We start from the raw sequence: 22,986 nt of genomic DNA on the forward strand, positions 1-22,986 counted from the left end.
TCTAGGCTTGCACTGAAACAAAGCATTGCCAATGCTTGTGCAGTCTGAAAGAAATACTGCAACCAGCAGAGGGCAACGAGGGGGGGGGAAAGCTGGCATGTTTTCACAATACGTTCTCTTCAGAGGCTTTTTTACACAAACTCGTTTTTTGTATATATTCATGGAATAAATTTCTGGGATACTTAACTGTTATGGTAGTATGTAAACATGCTAGTTAAGAAGCTTTCGTGCAATATGCTGTGCAAAGAATGGAAGATAGTCTATGCTGCAAAGAATGGATGAGGGCAAAAGGGGAAACACAAGCATAAACAGAGAAATCTAAAGTAACAAATTATACTGCATTTCTATGCTTCAAATTATGATTCTTCCACCTTTCAGGTGCCTCTTGCCCTCATAGATTAGAATTCAAAGGAATTCAGAGCTACTTTCTGTACATTGGCTTTCCTGCATACTGCTACTCCCTGAGTAGCAAGGGGCATAGTCTTTTGTATTTCTCTGAGGAATAGCAGGTACTGGAGTTCATCTAAATTCCATCTGTGTTAAGCCAGTGTGATCAGGAAGGCTTAGTACAGAGCTGGGAATTAGGAGTCCAAGTTTCTTATTCTGTGTTTGATTTATTGTACGGCCTTTAGCAACTTCTGTTCTGCACTTCACTTTCCTTGCATCAGTGATGAAACTGATAATACTTTCTTAGCTCCCTGGGGTATCATGAGGTTTCATTTGCTCATACTGATTGAAAGCTTTGAACACAACATGCAAAATGCTATGAATTTATTTCTGATGCAGTTTGCTGCCAATGAGGTTGACCTCATATTTGTTAACTTATTGGATTTGTTTTACCAGAAATGAAGTTTTATGTTCAGGTGCTTTCTCCAAACAGGTCAGCACAGGAATGAGAATAGGTCTTGTCAAAGAGCATACATAACTGCTTGTATCTGGCACCTTCCGGCACTGACGTCCTTTGCTGAAAGCAATGCACTTGTCTGAATCAGGTAGAATGTAGGACTCTAGAAACCATAGCATGAGAACAAAGTAGCTGACTGCTGACATTTAAAACATTTTATTTAACTTTTTCCTAATAATAAAAGAAATAAAAAGTACAGAAATCATTGCCACTCTAATATTAACTTTTGCCTGAGTACAAGACAGGATCATACTTTCAGTATGAATTGCATTCAGGACAAAGAAGAAGCCATAAATAAAAGCCCAAAGTGTTAAAATTGAAAGTGAAATGGTTTTTGCAGGTTTTGGTTTTTTCCTCAGCATTGCATTTCCAACTACAAACAACATTCCAGAGGGGCAGCAATGTATTATCTTCCCTGTTAGGTGCTGCCTCTGCATTGTCACAATGTAAGTTATAACTGTAGTAATGCCATGTACCAAGTGACAATGCTAACGCTCTGGATAGTTATGTTGTAATTATCATACAGAGCTACAGAAATAATTACTTTAGTAGGTAACTTCAATCACCCAAATGGGGAGTAAATATGATAAATATGTTTCTTGTAAGGTTTTGATTTATAAGCCTTGCCTTTCAGATATCTGAGGCCACAGTTAAGAGAACCTGAAATTCTATATCCAGGGAGAAAACAATAGAAGAAATGGATAAGGTGGGAGATTCTCTCCAAAAACAGTCCAAGAACAATGAAAAGCTTTGTGGAGGAGTTTTGAATTGCATGTGATAGATATATATTGGAGATTAAATTCATACAAGCTTTAGAATTTGGAGTCATGTCTGCAACACATTAAAAGATATGAAGGACATCTATTGTGGCACAACAGAGGTTTTATATTAAATTTGGAAGCCTACATCCTAAAAAGGTAGTTGATAAAATCACCTCTTCTTAGAGAAACGAAGGCCACCTGGCCTCTCCCTCTCTCTTTGTCCTAAATTACCTCTAAATGTCTAAACATAGCCCTCAGGAAGAAGTGCTCCAATCTCAGCTCCTTTTAAAGCTCTAGTGAGGTCTTGAAGGAGTATGCCACTCTGACAACAAAGGTGCAATCCCATCTGAAGAGTGTCCAGAGAACAGCAACAAGGATAGTTGCAGAAGTTCTAAAAATGACCAGCAGTAAAAGATAAAGAGTTCTGGAGGTGCACAGTCCAAAAACAAAACTGAGGAAAGGTGTAATAATGATCTTTACATAGGTGAAACATTACTGCAGGGAAAAACTCTTCTTCTTTCTGCCTGTTGTCAGGGAAAAAAAGTGATATAAATAGCAGCAAAAGAATGGTAGGTTAGGCATTAGAAGTTTGTTGTTTTTTTTAAAATAGGGAAGATAGATAGTTAAACACTGCAACACATTTGAGAGAGGCACGTTATCTTCAAATGTAACAAACTTCAAAATACAAACTTGGCAGCAATGGCTTAGTGGTAGTCTTGCTGTAGTTGTGCTGGTCTAGAGACTTAAACAAGACAACAGTTGTGGAATGAAGTAATATATTTTATTAGATCAACTGATGCAGCTGGAAGATGGATGCAAGCTTACAGGCACACCATCCTTCTTAGGATCTAGAGAAGCATCTGATCTCAAAAGCTTATGTGCCTTAAAGTCTGTGTATTTTTTTCCAGCTGTTTTAGCTGGTTTAGTAAGAGAATGGCTTAACTCTTGCTGATTCCATTTTAGATTTGGACAACCTCTTGAGGACCCTTCTAATTCTATTATTTAGCATTCTGTGGTCTGTTTAATATATCTAAATTAAGCACAGTGCTGTATCCTGACAGATTAAGGAGACTTTGAATCTTCATCTGGATTTGCATGATGGATGAATTATTGTTTACAGGAGAAGAACCTTTGATGTGCAATGAATTGTTTTCTTACAAGAAGTGTTGTGGTGTTTCTGGAATGTTTTGTGCATCAGTTTTTAAAAAGTTTTTGGTGACTGAATCTAAAACATTCAACAGCTGTTGATTGCTGCAATTTCTCAGGGTTTTAGACTAGTTTCTCAAACTCAGTTTTGACATTTTTAATGTACTAGCTTATGACTTCAGTGCAACTACGTTAAAGGACTGATTTGCCTCATTTCTAAAAGCCTTTCAAATTGAAGAGAGAAAAGAAAAGGTATAAAATGAGCTTTAAAGGCACGTCTTGTAAAGTGCCTGCTAGATGCTGCTTTTGATCACAGCAATCGTCATCAAAACTATACCACATTTTAAATGGGTAGCACTTAATACTGCAAAAACTAGCTTTATTTACTTACCTCAAATCACAGTTACCCAGACAACTGTTACGGGTTGTCTGCAGATACAACAGATATATTATGCCCAGAAAGACTTTTTATAAAATGATTGTTTGCAGTTTACAAGATTGTGGGAGGTAGAAATTTGAATTAAGCGTCATGCTATCGTAAGAAAAATATAAACTCTTACAAATGTAGATATGAATTGCTGTAGACTAAAGCCCGTGGATTAAAACAGTCACAAAGATAGTTGTGTGAATAGTTAGTGAAGATAAACTAGCAGGAAAATCAGCTGCTTTATATATCAGATTATTTCCCATGCTGTGGTCTATGGAAAGCTATTCTTTGTGTACTAAGATTCTCTCTACATGTACCCTCTTGTTTCCACTCTAAAAGAAAACATGTGGTTCTTGCATTGAGCTACATATTCAGATATTCTGTGTTAAACAGCAGACACAAACATTTCCTTAATTCAGCAAAGCCAAGTGTTTTCCTGTTGAAGCATTCCCTAAGCCATTTCCACTTCACTAACATGTCTTTCCAAATTCAGTTTGCATTGCAGTGTGGAAGAATCATCACATGCGGACAGTTACCAACTATTTCATAGTGAATCTTTCTCTGGCTGACATTCTGGTCACAATTACTTGTCTTCCAGCAACTTTAGTAGTGGACATCACAGAAACGTGGTTCTTTGGGCAGTCCCTCTGCAAAGTGATTCCCTACTTACAGGTATTATTTTACTGTGTTTGTGTACACATTACCCATGTTATGAAAAAGACAAAGAACAATTGCATCTTCCTAATACTGATAATCTGATGGAAGTCTATCCCTGCTACTGAGGTAGGTATCTCAGGGCACTTGCTGGGGATTAATGGATTGTTCCGCTTGTGAATGTGTGTTATGGCTAATAAATATTGGTCTGTCTGATTGTTGCTCTTGGGCAATACACTTTCTGGAACATTTGTCTGATGCTCTTCACTTTTTGTGATCTTTTTTAATAGTTCAGAAAGGATATAAAGCAATAAAAATGTCTGTAAATAGAATTACAGTCATTTATACTCAGTGTCTGTGGACCTAAACAGCTACACAAGCGTCCAGGACAGAGAATCCGAACTTCTGAAGGGAGTCTCGGCTTTTCTATGTGTTTAGTGACTTACTTTGCATTCTTTAGAAATATTCAAAGTTTCCAGGTTCACTGGGAGCTGATCAGATTTCCTGCCTTAAGCAATAATTGCCAGCACTAATTTACCTGTGGACTTATTAGCTATGAGATCATTTGCATCAAAATGATTGACAAATACCTTTTCTAAGAATAGCTGGTTAGATGAACTGACTGGGCATACTAGAATGACAAGTGCTTGGCCTTTCAGACACTATAAATCAAAAGAATTAAGCGGAACTCTGAATGTATGCAGGTGATCAGAACTGTGCCTCCAGCACAATTTATATTTTCAGCAGAGACCTGTATGGCTGAAGAGCCACATTGTCAAGGGCAACAATTCTCCAATAGTTATGTCCTCTACTCAATACAATCAAAAGCATGCATTTTTTTCTCAAGGCCTCCATTCTAGTGGAAGAAAATCTGAAGAGAAAGTTAAATGATCACCTAGTGTACAGAGTGAAAGAGTAAAACCAAAGCGATAGGTTATTTCCTACAGTGAATAAAAGGCAAAATAACTTAGTCTGCCTTAAGCTGATTGTTGCTGGGTTTCTTTTTCATGAGACCCTGAATTTCCATTGTTTCTGTGAACACTGGAAAGGCAAAATGATGGTACTAGTATCCAAATATAACATAGAAAACAGACAAAGAAAATTGTTATACAAAGAAAAAAAGATTAGTTGTCTAAAGTCCAGTTGTCTAATGTTTTAAAAGTAGTTTTTCAAATAAAGTTTTACAAATTCTGTTGCAAAAATTTGCTCTTTCAGAACGTGACATTGCTACACCTACTCAGTTTGGGTAGCATCCTAATCTGTGAATTGTCCTGTTGATTCTAGTGGGACTAGAGCAGATGAAGATATCTGTTGTAATTCTGTAAGAAGTGATTTTAAAAGGAGTCTTTTTATGGGAATAATGTCTATTTAATAATTGCAGATAAAGAGCTAAGTATGTTTAAAAATAATTTTTAAAACTGGGAAAAATAGCAATAAAAAATCTTTAAAGTTCTGAAAAAATTAGATTTACACTTACATAACATTTCCTTTTCTTTAGACAGTTTCAGTCTCTGTGTCTGTACTGACACTCAGCTGCATTGCTTTGGATCGATGGTATGCAATTTGTCACCCTTTGATGTTTAAAAGCACAGCCAAGCGAGCAAGGAACAGCATTATAATTATCTGGATTGTGTCCTGCATCATAATGATTCCTCAGGCTATTGTTATGGAGTGCAGCAGTGTGTTCCCAGGATTAGCCAATAAAACCACCTTGTTCACAGTGTGTGACGAGCACTGGGGAGGTGAGTGTGTCATTGACCATAAAGACTGAATTCATACTGCTGTTAAGTAATAAAAATATCAGGACTTATTAATACGCAGTCAAGTTGTATAAACATATCACAAAATGTTCTTAATTATATAAGCTTTCCTAGAACTACCGTTTTTCAAATACTGCGAAATCCTATTTTCTTTTGTATTGCTAAGGCTTGAAGTACATTTGAGACCAAGTTTAAATGAATGAGGCTGGCTTGTGTCTTGACCGTGTTAATGTTTCCCAGAGGGCAGAAATGTTCCCACCCTTAAATGCTTATGCTTATATAATTCTGTGATCGATGGACATTGCAGGTTTACAAAGACTTCAGTATTTAGCCTTAAGAAATAACTACACGAGAACAGAATTTCTCTTTACCTGATATATTGCTTTGCTAATTGCTGATATTTGACTAGTCTTTATAGGTATCTCCTGGGACTTCAATGCAAATTACATGTCATTACAGAATTTACAGAGGTGTCGTCGATACGTGGTAGCGAGTTAGTCTACAATTTGAAATTTGTCATGGACAAGATCATTTAAATAACTCTGTAAATGTAATCAGTTACAAATTATTCTGTCCAAGAAGTGTAATTCTGCCTTTCCAGATTAACTTTGAATCTGACTTGTTCTGTATTTTAATTCAGCTTTAAGAAGCCTTAAGTGTTGCCAGGGAGTAACTACTTCTATTTTGTCTCCGTTCACAGCAAGCGATGTTAGCCACCCACCCGAACGGTTAAGACTCAACTCTGGTGGGCCTTGGCATAACTCCAGTGCTAATAGTGTGTATGAGTTACATGCTGTGACTCTGACACTGGATATAATGACCATCAGTAATACCATTATTCACACAAAGGAAAATACAGCCAAGTTTGCCAAAACATATAACTAAAAGGTGCCTGTTTAATAGCCTAGAGTCAGACTAAAACACAGATTCTCTCCCAGAGCTGTCTCTGCAGAAGAAGATTCCAGTCCTGTGAACAATTAAGATAAAATACAACTGGATCACCTGTACTTAATTATGATGATAAATTAGCTTAAGCAGCTTGAACTGCTGAGGACTTTTCTATGTGCTGTTTTGGAAGTTCCTCCCCTGCTAACAGCCTCTGCAGGGCCACCAGGGGATTAATAAGACGACAGTGGCTATCACATTCCTTGTGCTTTATCTCCTTCACCCCAGTTAGTCCTCTAGGACAGGGAAAAGGGGCAGAGATGGCCATTGCCTAGCTGGCATTCATTGCAGGCAAAGATGTGCTGAAAGTCTGTAGGTTAGGGAAGTCTCTGATAAGTTGTGAGTATTATACTTGCTGTTTCTTTGGAGAGGACACATCTGCTCTTTACTGCTAGTATTCTTTCTTCATCTGTGAGCAATTTTGTATCCCAGTCTGCTGCTGGATGCTGCAGTATTTATGTGAATATTTTCTTTCACAGCATTTGATCCAAGTACACTTTGTGTCCACTCATTTTGGCTGCAGAACTAATTATCCATGCCTTCATCACTTCAAGGTTAGATCTGCAGCAAAGAAACTTTTAATCAACCTGGGAAGTTAAAATGATGTAGTTAATTAATTAGGAAGCCAGGAGAAGATTTCATCAGGGAATGCACTCTCAAAATTTCCAGATCTGCATTGGCCACTTTTTGATTGCCAACAGGAAAGTGTTGCTTTTGAACTACAGAGTCCATAGGAGCCTTGGAACTATTTTAAAGAGTGCGCCTCATTCAGTGCTGCACTGAAGTACTTGCGGCCCACAGATATGCTTGAGTTGAAGCACCCATTATATAAAAGAAAAAAAACCTCTGCAAGACTTTATGCCTATGGAGTGTTTTTGTCCCAAATGAAATCTATCGATCTTCAGGTTATGCTGTGAGCCTTCACTTGGATGTTTGGAGAGGTAGAAAGGGGCAAAGTACAAAATACAAAGGCAAGTACTGGTGCATAGAATTAAGTTCTTTTTGGGTGTGGCTTCAGAAATGAAGTGCAAACACTCCAAAATTATTCTGGTTTGGTTTTTTTCTTTTCTTTCCATTTATATTGAGCATGAAATGAACATAATTTTACATTCAAAATATGTTACAAGTTTTCTGAAATTAGGTTTTCATTCCACTGAAAGATTACAATCTTATTTTTATCCTGTTGCCTTTTTAAGGAATTATTCTTCTAATGACAGTGCACTGTCATTCCTAGTTATTCTGTTGGTGCATTTCAGCTATCCATAAAAAATAATCCTCTCCACTTTCTGTTAATAACATGCCATAACAACTTGAGAGAAAAACCTTTCTATGTGTTAAGTTACAAGTAGGTTGCTCAAATCATGGAATTACTGAGTAAATGTAGAGTTAATTGTATATTGTCAATGAGGATAAAATAAAATGCATATATTTTTTATATATATACACACACACCCACCTTAACATCCCTTTCAGACTATGGAGAATAGAGTGTCATTAGCTACAAATAATTTCCATTCAACTGAAAACGTCTAAGGACGCTGAGTTGGGCCAAAGCATAGAAGATGCAGTTTTTCTACTGAAAACCAGGGTTTGAAATCACAAAGGCCCCCGAACAGAAGAACAAATGAACATGGATAACTGAGCAGCAGTTTGAAAAGACTGGTGGGCCTTGAGGCCAGAAGAAGGAATAAAGAGCTAATATTTTCAAAGAAAATAGTTGCATTTTTATTGGATTTTGTTTTACCTTTTTTGACTATGGGAATATCGAGGGTCAAAGAAAGCTAACTAGGAGGACGTTGAAGGAGTAAGAAATCCACGTTGCTATAAATAAGCTATATTTGCAAAGAGAAAGTGGAGATGCAGATACGGCAAACATTCAAGAGATACTCAGCAAATCCTACGGGATTCAATTAAATTCAATTCAATTCAATCCTACAGGAGTCAATTTAGAGGAAAGAGATTATATTTGGGTGTTCACTGCTTTGTTTAGAACTGCATAGAATTTATGCTGTCTAAAATAAGGGTACGTCTGATAAAATCTTTGCAGAGCCTCACGTACACAGTATGTCCCAACGATGTTAAACTGTGAATTGACAAGGTTGAGATTGCAAAAAGGGGGTGTTTAATAACGCTTTCCAAAGGGTTTTGGAAGTCTATTCTAATTCTGGGAACTCAGGGCCACTGAAACATGAGGTGTTATGGAGGACTAACGGGAAGCCATGTCCAGGAAAATGTCAGAGATGCCAAAGCAGGAGACAGCACTGTACCCTACCCAGTCTTAGGTCCAGCTGCTGAAATCCATACAAGTGTGGTGAGTGTCTGGAAGGAAGGTCTGATCAGCACTGTGACACTTGGGCTCCTTAATGATGAACAAACAGTGGCCACCCTGACTAACAAGATTTCAAGCATGCTGTTGGAGAGCTGCCAGTGACTGCAAATGGAGCAGTAGTTCAGCCTAACACAGGGCTCAATTTCTTTTTAATTGCTTCTGGCATTCCTGAATATAAAATTCATTGCCAATTCTAGGCTCAGGGTTTTTCATTCCGAGTACTGTCTAATAACAATATTTTATTTGGGAATGCAGAAGGATCCAACATGTGACCTATGCAGGCTCACTTAAGGAGCCAGTGTTGGCCACACTTCTGTAACAGTCTGTAATTGCTATGTGCTGAATTTGATGATAAAGTGCCAAAATAAAAGAAACATATATTAAAATGAGTTCACCATGTGTCCAAGTCAGCTAAATACATTCTCATAGAGCTGTTCGTGAAGAGTGTTAGCCAAAGTGCATTAGCCAACCCTTTTGCAAATGATAAAAAGAATATGGAGATAATCCTTTCCCAAAACTACATGGTTGAATGGAAACAAAGGGAAGACTTTATGTTCCATTTCCTCTTAGACTACTCATAAAATAGTACAAAACCATATTGTCTTAATTCTGGGAAACAAATAGCTGGAAACTGCATTATTACACAAAGGTTTATACATCCTGTTTATCGAAGTGTTCAGAATTTAAGGAAAAACTTGGGGACATTTTAACACAGAAAGAAGTCAGAACATTGCTAATTTTCAAGTTATGCTTGGTGTTACTGTGAATTGATAACTCGAGCATAAAATATCAGGTTTGAAGATGTAATTTTAGTATTAGCTAGCTGTAGGTACTCTGACATAGGAACATAGTTTGGAAAGGACTGTGTTGTGGAGTCGAACTTTCTCTACTATGGGCACCCATTTCCCAACAACCCTATTTATTAAGCTTTATTCTAAAAGTATACTCTTTTAGCTGCATTGCTTCTTCATATTGGTAACTCCAAAACCCCACAGGTATCTTCCTGAGACTAGGAGACCTGGGAACTCTCTACTGGTGCTCAACAAACTTGATAGTCGTGTTGTTTTTCTCTATTCTTAGCTGTCAAGAGTACAAATTTCATTATGCACCTCTGGCTTAAGGGAATATTTCGTTTGTTAGACAAATCAAAACCTATTGAGTCTGGGTTGTCCAGTTTGTATACATATGTATATGTATACATGTATGTTTATACGTATTTACACAAAAACAGTAAAATTCTGGCAAAAATCCAGAAGCTGTAGTTTCAATCTTTTACCTCATTTCATTGAACAACAGTCCAGGACTGGAACACAGTGCCAAGAAGGAAGTTTTAGAAAAGTTTAAAATCATTTTAATAACCCCTGCAGCAGACAGAAGAAGGCTTGGTTTAGTACACTGATTCTTTATCAGGTGGCGTAATTATACTGTATGACCAGTGCTGAATAGGAATGCCAATCTCACCCCAGTCCAATTCCCGGGACCACCTGTGTGCTTTTTGTCCCCTTCACTCTTTTCAGTAGAATAGTGGCCAGTGATGTAAGAACATTAATTTCTTCTTAAACAGATGGTTATTCCAGCTAAGAATGATCTCCCCCTGTCTTGAAGCCCATTAAGTGACCATGGAAGGCGAAGACACTTTTCTCCTCTTCTGCTTAGCAGTAAGAGGTTCAGCAATCCCAGTCAGGCAGCTGACCAGGACCACAGACTGATTGATGTTCTCATTCAAGGAGCCTGGAACTCACTCACTTGATAAATGAACAGTATCCCAAACCAGCCCTTCCTCCCTCTTGCTGCTGTGATTGTCAAAGCGCTTTAAAGCTTTTCTTTGGCTTGAGAAGCTAAACAGAGTCATGCTTCTTAGGGAAAAGTTCTACAAAGGACTTTGCCCTGGGTGGAGGAGGGACAGGTTTCCTTTGATGTTTAGCAGCTGGCACTTTCCAGGTGGCTAAACTTCAAAGGCAAGTGTGAGGATCTTCCTCCAACCTGGTCCGTCAGCTCTTTGTAGATAGCTAGGCTCTAATTTAATGTTTCACTTTACTTGGAATGCTAAATTGGAAGCCATAAACTCCAGATGGCCTTTTAAATATGTACCGTCCTTCTACCTGAAAGGGGCCTGGCAGCCTGCAGAGCACTGATGAGGCAGGTGGCACCTCCTTCTGAGCAGAAGGAATGTACTTTCAGGTCTGACCTTCTGTGATCCCAGTAAGTCACATGCCTCCAGTTTCTCCTTAATCTCCCCACCTGTGAAGCATGCATGTTGGTATTTCCCTGGCTGTCAGGACTGCTGTGAGGCTACATTTTCTGGAATGCAAGAACAAGTTTGAGATCATCGGTCAATATACAAACCCAGTTTATCACCAATTATAAAAACCCTGCCCCAAATGGTCTGCCTCCCCCAGGGATGTTAACAAGAGCTAGTAGCTGCAGCTGCTAGTTAAGAGTTGGTAAGTTGTTTTGCTACAGGGTCTTAGAGCAAGTAAGGAGCCAAATGCTGCTCATCTGAATTTTTTTAAACCTGATCCATCAAAGCTGTCAAATGTCAGTGGCAACGTCTTTATTACCTTTACTAGCAATGAACATGGGTTCAATTTTGCTATGGCAAATTTCTGTTTCCCTGATACTGAGGTTTTTCTGACTGGTAAACCACCTGGTGCTTTCAGGCCCAACACTGAGTGTGATATTACTCAAGTCTGGGTTTGGGGGTAAGCCCAGAATTAACATGATGGTGTACTCCTCCCTGCTGTGAGATTTATGGGCCAAGTCTTTCTATCTCCTTGTCTAATCAAACACTCAGGGATTCTTCTGGCTTGCAAAAGGACCTGTTGATAGGGTCCACAATCTCAGTCACTTTGAGAGGCAGAAAATAAGTTTGACTCACCAATGTTTTGATCTCATGCAACTCCCTTTTTCTTTCTTTTTTTTTTAATTAATTAACACTACAATCAATACAGACTTTCAGCTGCAGATCTTCTCATCCTGAAACATTTGGAAATTCTGGAAATTAACGTAAACATTCCTTCTCTACTGTAGAAAAAAATGCAATGCTTAGGATTACCATGCAATCTAACTGCTCATGAAGGGCACAGTTTCTCTTCTGCTACTTACTGTCACTCTCCATAATGTTAATTCCTTTTCTGGGCCCATCCATGAACATTAGATTGTAATTAATATCAACATTTGGTAATGCCAAACTACATTTGATGTTACAAAAGCGAAAGCAAGTTTTTCAGGCACACACTGCACATTTTGCTATAATCTAACAATGAAGCTTATGATGCAACGTTCTTAAAACACAAGATGTTTATCTCCAAGCAAATAACATTTCTAAATTGTCTTTTGAAAACAGATCCACAGGAAACTAGAACACAATGGTAGCAAACTCATTATCATTAAAGCTGAGTCAAAAATAATCTTGGAAATTTCCTAAGTTTAGAGTAATTGACTGAATTAATTCTATTTTTTAAAATGTAACCATAATAATAAGTCACAGAGTTTTTATCATGTTTATTCTGCCACCAAAAAGTGATTTAAGAAATGTCTGTCCCTCCTCCCATCAGCATCCTCTGTGCTGTAGTCTACATTCTCAGTCTATAGGTGAGACACTGTGCAATTTATTCAGGGATACGTAGTAGCCTTTGGAGAATTAAAACTACAGACAGTTACACAACCTGTTAAATACGTCAAAGATGAGGTAGGTTGGATAATTAGCTATTGTTAGATAATGACATTTTCTTTCACCGATTTAATAAAAAGCAAAACTTCTGAAGACTTCATACCTAAAGTGATAATGTGATATGAAAGCAATAATGTGATATGAGAGATGCTTGAGATAAAAGCATGTTTATAATAGAAGCAGAATGTATGTAGAAGTGATTAAAAAATCAGTCCTGACCGTAATATTATTGGATACATCTTCCATTATAACCGATTATGTTTGAAAAACACATGTATATCTATATAAATAATTTTGCTTAAAGTGATTTTGAAATATATGTATAATTAAATGCACTTTTCCTATTTGAATTATCTTTCCAGCTGAGGTTTACCCCAAAATGTATCACACATGCTTTTTTCTGGTGACATACATGGCACCACTGTGTCTTATGGTGTTGGCCTATTTGCAAATATTTCGAAAGCTGTGGTGTCGCCAGGTAAGTCACCTAACACTAGCCCTATTTGCTTGCTGTTGTGACTGTGTAGATTCCTATGTACAACCTTCTTCTCTATATACTCCCTGTTGTCACTTAGGACTTGGATTTTTACACCCATCACTGTAACCAGGTTCAGTGACACTGCTGGCTTACAGTCGCCTTGGATAGGCACTAAGACGCATTAAAAAATGAAGACAGTCAGGCTGAATGTATCCCCCTTCTTGCTCATGTCTATGAAGGGCTTAGAGGGAAAGAAGGGGAGAAAAAGGCAACAGAAAGACTGAGTATAGGCAGAAGAAAGATCTCTCCCATTGTATCTGAAAAGCTTACCAAAAATACCTTAGGTGACCTTGTTTATTCCGCTAAAATCTCCCGTAGCAGTCAAAAGTTAGGATTGACTTTCTCATTTTGTTAGCAGTCTGTACAATTTTTTATTTTTATTTTTCATTCTGCAGTCTCAGGCTCATAGCAGGTCCAATCTGCACAAAAGTTAGTCTAGAAAGTCCAGCTTTTAGAACTGTGAGACTGGAATTGCCTGATGTGAAGCTGGCTGTTTGATGTGAATTATTGACAAATGATTTCTGATGTGAACATCTGTTTTTTCAGGCTTCAAATTAAAAATACAGGAGAGAAAACAGAAATACTAAACAAAAAACCCCAAGCAAGCAAACACACACAAAGAATATTTGAACTGAAGTGGCAAAAATTATGTGAATTTTCTCAGGAACATTTTTGCCCCTCCAACAATTCAAAGTGGTGTCAGCTTGAGGGTCATTTTCTGGGTGTGAACTGTAATGTGCCATACATCAGTCTATGGTTCTTTCTGATGTCTTCTGCTTTGTCCAGGATTTATCTATGGCTGTAGTCCTCCGCCACCCTCTGCCCTGTCATTCTGTAAAGCACAATAAACTCATCCCGTTGAAGGCATGTCCTCTCAAATGGCTCTAAGAATGGTTGACATCAAGATATGGGCATGAATCATTTCTCTGTCACCATTATGTCTGACACCATTCAAATCTGAGGTTGTCCTGGCCAGGGCATAATATCTGCCACATCAGGAGTGTTTTTCATTCAGTTCAAATTGATCCATCAGAGAATTCACAAGTAGACTTTAGACTTCTAAATATATGTTTGTTAAAAGTAAAAATCAAATCTTATACTGACAAAACATATCTCTTGCAAATAACTAAAATATAGGACAAACCAAATCTGCTTTAAGGCAATTAGTTATCATCCATACAGCATAATAACAATTATTCTCACTTCTAATCAGATTAGGTTAAACCAGAGTTGCTGTTTATCTTTAAATTATTATTTTTACTTCTAATTTCTTACATTTATAAGATTAAATAACAGGACAGTTTGAAGGTAAAATTTAATCTTTACAATTGGAGGGGACTCTTCACCAGAAAAAAGGCTTTGCTTGGTTAGTTTTGAAATTAAGTCAGTCTAACACTGCTCTAAGATGCTTTGCATTTCTGAATAGTTATCTGTCCTGTAGCACCCAATTACCTTGTCACCATATTCCTTCTTAACCTTCACTTCCGTACTGTCTTTAAAATCTATCTATTCTCTTAAACTGTCCATTGATTAAATGAATGCAAAGCAATTGTTTTTAACCTGCACATAGCTTGAAAATGCTAGTTCAGATTCCGAGCAGAAGTTGAATTTCTGGAAACCAATCTGTTTTGTTGGGGCTTTTTTTCCCCCAATCGTATTAGCTGCCCTATTTCTTCTTCACAGTATTACTTCTCCCTATACATCTGGCAGGCTGACAAGGTCAGGATGATCCTTTTTTTCAGCAGCAGAAAGACAAATACCCCTACAGGCTTAGTGCTATCAATGATGTGAAATTACAGATGTCTCTTTTGCTAGCGTAGATGATAGCGTGTATATGTATAAGAGGCTGCAGTAAGTGAAATTAAAGCCAGTGCACATCTATTGTCAACTGTGTCTTGGCTGCAGGCATCAGGCATTTTTCTAAGGGCAGCAGGTGTGCCATAATCAGCCATGTAGAGCAAATGAATGCAGTGCTCTAAATGTATTATTTGATAATAGTTTCAATTAAGAAATCATGCTGCTTACCAGAACTTCAGTTAAATATAGTGACCCTGTTGCAAGGTACCATGAGCCTTCCAGACATACGTGACAGAGAAAACACAGCAAACAGTAGATCCTTTCTATGCCTTACACTTTTTCTAAGGTTCTTTTTTAAAATGGAGTGTGTTGTGCATGCAGATTTTCAGATGACTAAAGGTAAAATAGATTTACAAGCTACCCTTATTGTGCTTTGTGCAACAGCTCTTAAAATTACTGATTGTGTCTTTCAAGATCCTTGAATATAACCTTTACAATCCTTGAATTAATGATTCATCTTTGTAAAGACAAGAACAATCATGCTACAAATATCAGGGATTTTGAATAATTTGTTTTAATTATTAGCAAGGAAGTAGTGACTTAGAAGGCTACGTTCTCTTGTGGATTTTAAGTAGACTAAAAGTAATTTCTGAACAAATAAATAGGGCTGAATGGACTTATGATCAAAGTGTTGATACATAATTTGTATTATCAAATTCCATAATGTATACTTTGATTTACTGCTGTCCAAATGCATTGACACTAAAACTTCCTCATATTAATAATTAGGAATGCATTTTCATTTTGGCAGCTGAAATATACCCTTCCAAACTTTGCAATTCGTTATTACATTTGGAGAATTTTCCTTTGGTTATAAACCTCTTGATAATAATTTGAGGGGATGGAGAAAAGGTGCATAAGAAAATAACTGCAGCTCTTAGTACCTGTTGGGACATAGCTAGTGGGCTTTTAGTGAATCATTGGAATTACACCAGTTGTCCACATTTATAACTATGCCTGGCTCGTTACTGAAGAGCAAATATATGCGTTATGCTGGCATGTGTATACTTGTACATATGTAATCACAGAATCATTTAGGTTGGAAAAGACCCTTAAGATCATTGAATCCAACCATAAACCTAACACTGCCAAGTCCACCACTAAACCATGTCCCTAAGCACCACATCTACACATCTTTTAAATACCCCCATGGATGGTGGCATACCCACTTCCCTGGGGAGCCTGTTCCAAACCTCAACAACCCTTCTGGTGAAGACATTTTAATTAATATCTAATCTAAACCTCCCCAGGCATAACTTGAGTCCACTTCCTTTCACCCTATTACTTGTAATACATGCAAGTGTGTTTACGTAAGTGCATCTTTGTAAATGTTTCTGTATACACACACACTTTCCTGAAGTGTTATGCTCCTTAGATGGTACTGGTTCAGCTATGCATCTGTGGGTATATAGCTCTTCTCTTTTTTTCCTGATAAAATTCTTGCTGCATTATTGCCTATTGGTGTAACAGTAGCAAAGCCCAGATGTATGCCTGGTAAAGACAGAGGAAAAAGGGCTTTTTAAAAAGGTTCTCAACACAAACTCCTGAAGATTTAGCAATTTAAGATATAGTACTGTAAGACTGTACAGTCCTACCTTTGGTCACCTCTTGATGTTGAAGACTGCTTAAATACCAGCAAAGACCCTTTACCTGCACACACAGGCACAAACCACATACACAGTCATGTCTAACACTTCTGCAGAAATAGCCATTCACAATTTTGAGCCAAGATAATGTTTCTCTTCATCTAAATTGCATCTAGCTACCATGGAAGCTGGTCACTGATTTCTTCAAGTGAATTTTTGGCATAATCTGGAGGGAGAGATTTGGCTGAATTTCTCTGCTTCCATCTCCAGTTCTTGCTACAATATGGTAACTCAGTATGACTGAAAAGGAAAGAAAAGCTTCTGCTTCGATGTTAGAAGAACAGAATATCAAAGCACCCCTGATAAGCCAGAATCAGTATCTTAGGCAGCGTATTATCTCAGTAGTGCATGGCAAAGACACATTGCAGTCCTACACCCCACAGCTAAGTAGGATAAATCCCTTGCAGTAGGACAGACATGTCCAGGTTTAAAAATGATACTGCTGATTTCAGCTGAATGATTGGGAACCCGCAGTACAAATAAGTGCAAGGAGGTCTGTAGAGACATTAGTAAAAAATAAATGTTACAATGTATCCCCCATTCTGCTTCATTGATTTTGTGTTCATTACAACACAACTTTGCCAAAACATTCCAAAAGCTGTAAATCAGATTTGATGATGCACATAAATGCTAAATTAAGGGCTTGTCTGTGCAAGGAAGCAATTCACAAAAAAAAAAAAAACCAAACCCAGCATAACAGCTATTTTAGAACAATTTTGAACGTGCATGCTTTTATTTTAGGACAAGTGTTCCATTTTAGCTTACTTTTTTCTGAAATAAATATCCAAAATTTCATTCTCTTCTGGTCAGTGTATGTGGATAAGCCCTAGTTTTTAAAATGTTACAATAGACAACTTGAGTTGTGCAGATACTTTTAAACATGCATTATTTTACACTCATGAGACTAGTCATCCTGCAGAAAATTGCACTATGCGTGAATAAAGCTATATTTCTACCCAAAGGTTTTCACAATGTATAACACTGAAAACATTATAAATGTCATTGCAATAGAGTTCTCTGAGAAAGTCCTTGCCATCTGTAGTCTTTCACATTTTGCTGCAGGCAGGAAATAGTTTTGAAGAACTGAAGCAAAATTGCTTTATTTGGCTTGGCTTATGTGAAGGCACACAAAACAAAACCCAAGACATTTTTTAATATCATCGTGCCAGATCTACCCACATATTGCAAGGTGTCTTTGGTTAACCTAACTCTTCCTATGTCTTGGCACTCTTCCATGATTCCCCTCTGTTCATCACTTTATATACATTCAGTGTCAAAGCGCTTTGCAGGGAGATCCAAACTTCAGCTGTGATTTCTTCAGCTGCTTCATTGTCATCTAGATTGCATATTTGGAAGTTTTTTGGTGCTTCAAACCGTAGGCTTTACATCCTTGTTTTCCAACACTGAAAAGCTGCTTAGTATCTCAACTTAGAAGCATATTAATGGGATAAACTACTCTGGATACAAGAAAACATTTAATGTAGAACTTTATAGCGACATAATTGCAGTAGTAAGGTTGGTAAGTGTGATAGTCTGAAGAGACAAGCAAGGCAAGTGATTTGGGAAGTAAAGGCAATTTTAATGTATCAGTTGATATATTCGGATAAACCACAAATTTTTATGCAGACATTCAAGTGTGTCTGAAATCCAGTTTTTTCCTTCCGGCTACAATTAATTAAATTAGTTTAATGAAAAAGAATACTTCGCTTACACTGTGTATGTCAACACATCTATTTTTCTTGTTACAGCTACCTACAGTGCTAGAAAGTGCCCCTTATTTTGTCTTTCTTAGATCCCAGGAACTTCTTCCGTTGTTCAGAAAAAATGGAAGTCTCTGCAGTCCTCAGCACAGCCCCGAGGGCTTGGACAATCAACAAAGTCAAAGATTAGCGCTGTGGCAGCTGAAATAAAACAGATTCGTGCAAGAAGGAAAACAGCACGTATGCTAATGGTCGTCCTCCTGGTTTTTGCACTTTGCTATCTACCAATTAGCATCCTCAATGTCTTGAAAAGGTAAAGTTTATTCCAAAATATAAACGCTTGATAAAGCTTCCTGTCCAAAACCAATCCTCTGTTACTAAATTCCTCTTATTCTGGCAGATACTTTTGAAGGAGAAGCTTGCTTATTTAATGATAAAGAAATTGAAAATAATCATACACTTGCAAGAAAAAACATATCTAACCTATCTGTAGTGTTTAAACTAAAGGCCAGACTGTGGAACACTTATTAGAAAGCTTTTCCTCATGAAAATCATCTAGCCTATCTCCTCATTAAAATCTGTCATTCACATGGGATTACAGCTTGTTTGCTGTAAATGCACCCATGGAAGTGCATTTACCTAAAGCAGAAGCAGAAGGTTTGCAGGAAAGTGTCCTGTTGTGGCTTGGGCCTAGAGATTGTGAAACGCTGGGTTCAAACCCAAGCCCCGTCACATATAATTTTGAGACCTCAGGCTAATCCTTTAGTTAGCCTATGAAGCTTTGTTTTACTTATCTACACTTTTCTCTCCTGTTCATTTGAGACACAATTGTTTACACTCTGTTTTTTGTAGAGTGCCTGACAGGCTAAGGCTTTTATATAATTATATCTCATGAGACCTCTGGAATACCGATGAATAATGACATATAGCAGAAGATTTGAATATCCTAAAAAATAACCAGCCTTTTATTGGTGTGTGATGAACATTTCAGTTTTTAATGAATAGTTTCGAATTGGTTAAGAAGGCTTAAACGCATCCCACTCAATTCTGGCATTTTCCTGAGGACTAATTCAATTACTTTTCATCCTCAGTTCCCTTGGTAGGCAATGTAGAGAGAAAGAAGTGTTTCAAGAAGGCAGTTCAGGCCTATCTGAACCACAGAGGAACTACAGAGGCTGCATCAAATGCAATAGCAGAGTAGGCCCATATTTAGATTTTCACTTAAATGGCAGAAGTTAGGTGTAAGGAATCTGGGCAAAGCAGGTTTCTCTGCATGAGAGAAGCTGCTACTGTGGCCTCAGTTTTGGGGCTATTCCAGCACTTTTCCAATTCTAGAGCCCCTGTTTATTTGAAAGTGGTCCTAAAGTCAGGAACCTCAATGACATGAATAGGTCAAAAGCATCTTTTCCCTTTATTTCTTGACTTATCTGACACCAGCTGACCGGTTACTTAGCAGAAAAGTCACACATCTGCACCGTTGCAAAGTAAGGTATTGATGGCCTCTGTTGTGCTAAACCACCAAGACAGGAGGCTGAGGGATGGGGAGAGGACTCTGTTTACTCAAGAAAGCGAGCACTGTTATATCAGCTTTTCTGTGACACTGCAAATAGGTCATCAGAGATAAAATTAGTCTAGAAATTGCCAAATCCTTTTATATGATTTCTAATTTTGCCACCTTTCAGGTTTGCTTTTCTTTTTCTATAGGGTTTTTGGGATGTTTAATCATGCTGATGACAGAGAAACTGTATATGCTTGGTTCACGTTCTCACACTGGCTTGTATACGCAAACAGTGCAGCCAATCCTATTATTTATAACTTCCTCAGTGGTAAGTTACAGTTACATAGAATTCAAGTTTAATGTATAGTTTGAATGTAATGAGCCATAGCAAATAAGATTAATGACTGTGTAACATCAGCCCAGCACCTCCGGTGGGAGCTAGATCCTCTTCTTGGAACAAATTGCCTGAAGTATCCCATTACCTTCAGCCTATCTACCTATAACTAAACTAAACAGTGCCAGGGCCTGAGTCCAAGTGCTTGAATTTGACTGTCCATGCCATTAATTTGTTAGAGAAGTCCTTGGCATGACTTCGGTCTGAAACAACTACCATCCCCTAAACACTCCCTTGATACTGTCTGGGAGGTAGCACAGGCCAGGGGCTGTCCTCAGATGCCATTTTATAAGCAGGTGTTGGGTTCTCGAGGGTGTGAGTCTTTAATAGTAATTGCATGACCAGTCTGTGCCAGCTAGGTTCAAGGCCAAAGAAACAGCCAGGATGCCATTTATTTACTAGTATAGATTCGACTTAGTTTGTATTTGTCTTATTTGGCTGTAGACAGCAGAATCAGGACCTAAACTGGTGGTATTACAGCTAAATATGGGGAGAAAAAAGTCTGTTGATCCTCACTACGTATTTCCCCACTGTAGCTTTTTTTGTGGTGTGTAGCATGAGGATGATTTGAAAAAGTTATTCTGAGCCCCAAAAGCAGACTGTTGACCACTTTGAATCTTCTTTTAAAATGTATTCAAGATGAAATAGAAATTAGCCATGCCCTCTCATTTCACATGTCAAGTAATAATTCAGTCATTTAAGCCTAAGTTTGCTCAATTTTTTGTTTTCGTTAGATATGTTATTAATCACCAGACTACCCATGACAGGATTTCATAAATCATTCTAATTTGTCCATTCTGTCTAGCCAAGAATAGTTTAGGTTTCATACCATACCTCACATATATTCTTACAGAGGTTATATTTTTTCTGTCTTTCTCCAAGATATTGAAATTGTGATTTCCTACTTCAGCATTAGAAGAGCATCTGGGTGTTTTGAGTTAATTTTGCTCTACATAGCTGCTTTTTTCTAACATATGAATTTTGTTGAAACAGTTTATAGTACAATTTTTCATTAGTCTTTTTTGTGGTTGACAGGGAAATTTAGAGAAGAATTTAAAGCAGCATTTTCTTGTTGCATCTTTGGCATTCGCAGTCATCATGATGAACGGCTCACCAGAGGTCGTGCCAGTACAGAGAGTCGGAAATCCTTGACCACCCAGATCAGCAATTTTGATAATGTTTCAAAACTTTCAGAGCACGTTGTGTTGACCAACATAAACACCCTTCCAGCAAATGGTACTGCACATATTACCCAGTGGTAGTATACTTGTCCCTATGTCTTTTGATGCTGTGGAAGTAAAATCTAATTGTGCATAAAACAATATTTGAATCCGAACACAGTGCAATGAGAGAAGGGTGTTTCCAATTAAGAACTGCAAATGTTATGCATTTTGCATTTGTTTGCATTTGTTATGCAAATAACAAGTGAGAGCTCTTAAATGCTTGGTTTCAAGTGCCTGCTTTACGGTATGTGTTACATGCTTAGTGCTTTTTCCTTGAAACACTGAGGGAGTTGTAATCCAAAAAGTGATTGTATTCCTGGAACACCTTCTACTGTAAAAGCAATGGCTAAGCAAAATGTAAGAAAAGTAACTTACAGGAAATATTTTATAGAATGTGGTACAACTTTGGTTATATACTGATGAAGCAAAATTCCACCTCATTTATTTCAAAAGTTGAATTGCAACTGGGGGGAAGGTAAGGTAATCATATTTTATATAAATATTTTCTTTGGATCCCTACTTCCTTTAGACTCCTAAGTGAATAAAGAACAGGTACCTGAAAGTATGAAAATAATTTTCCCTGGAGTTGCACTGTGTTTATAAACAGCTATATTCTACTCAGAGCTAATTCTCTGAAGCTGTGGTCTACTTTATAACAAATATTATAACCCAAATTGGGTGTACAGATTGAACCATCTGAATGTCCTTGACTATTTCAATTGATCTGCTTACCATGCATTCTGGTGTGAGGTGGGCTGATCAAATAAGAAATTCACATTAATTTATTTTCTCATGTTTTCTGATCTTCTTCCTCTTGAGTGGGTTATTGTGTGTATTCAGGAACAGCTGGGAAGCCACTCTTGATTTTTCTCCAATGCAGGTTGATAAACAAATGACCACAGTCTGAAATGAAAGGCAGAAGTTGTTTAAGCTTTCCCAATTCTGGGTAAACTCTAAAATGATTGTGCAATTCCCTAGGTTTGTGAATAGATGGAAAATGGCATATAACTTATTATTTGGTATTTCTCATAACATTATATGTTATATCCCAGCAGGACGTTGCAAGGGACTGCAAATACAGGATTCATCACCCCTCTCCTAGGGGTGTGAACATTAGTTGTCTGAAGTTACCTCAGAAGCTAGAAGCTAGGATTATATAAGCCATATATTGGTAACAAACTGGTATCTCCAAGGACAGCTAATCTGTTACTAAAATACATATCTAAAAAGAAGTAAATAAATTACCTCTGAAGAAGTCTGTTCTTTTCATTTACTTCTCCAGTGGTGTTGCCATTCCTATAGGTAAGGCACAAGCAAGGTTACAGCCATGAAACCCAGATGACAGTGTGGCTGTGGATGATGTTTTACTCTATACTGATTGTTTGTCATCACTCGCTTCTCCCTGCCTGTCCTGTGCTCATGGCAGGGGGGTTGGACTAGACGATCCTTACAGGTCTCTTCCAACCCAAACCATTCTATGATTCGACGATTGACTTGTACACAGGAAGCTGTAGTGCTCTGCTGGTCACCG

At 37.7% G+C, this 22,986-nt stretch overlaps 1 protein-coding gene and 1 long non-coding RNA gene across 3 annotated transcripts in view; one reads left to right on the forward strand and one right to left on the reverse strand.

The window, feature by feature from the left end:
* The window catches only part of HCRTR2 (hypocretin receptor 2), a 37,041-nt gene that overhangs the window by 10,735 nt on the left and 3,320 nt on the right, over positions 1-22,986 (forward strand). Inside the window, exons 2-7 of the mRNA XM_075086994.1 lie at positions 3,732-3,910; positions 5,391-5,634; positions 12,962-13,077; positions 18,433-18,653; positions 20,045-20,166; positions 21,268-21,468. Of these exons, the coding sequence (XP_074943095.1) occupies positions 3,732-3,910; positions 5,391-5,634; positions 12,962-13,077; positions 18,433-18,653; positions 20,045-20,166; positions 21,268-21,468 (1,083 nt within the window). The remainder of the gene's footprint in view (positions 1-3,731; positions 3,911-5,390; positions 5,635-12,961; positions 13,078-18,432; positions 18,654-20,044; positions 20,167-21,267; positions 21,469-22,986) is intronic.
* On the reverse strand, positions 1,034-22,986 carry LOC142054436 (uncharacterized). 2 transcript variants are annotated; one of them, XR_012659524.1, is made up of 6 exons: positions 22,701-22,986; positions 22,188-22,358; positions 11,029-11,227; positions 6,950-7,158; positions 4,860-4,955; positions 1,034-2,185 (listed from the first exon to the last, which is right to left on the reverse strand). It is a non-coding gene; the product is annotated as an uncharacterized LOC142054436 (long non-coding RNA). The 2 variants fall into 2 exon arrangements; XR_012659523.1 differs by having other exon boundaries at positions 4,860-7,158.

This window comes from Phalacrocorax aristotelis, chromosome 3 (assembly GCF_949628215.1).
Source record: "Phalacrocorax aristotelis chromosome 3, bGulAri2.1, whole genome shotgun sequence".
NCBI classification, from domain to species: domain Eukaryota; kingdom Metazoa; phylum Chordata; class Aves; order Suliformes; family Phalacrocoracidae; genus Phalacrocorax; species Phalacrocorax aristotelis.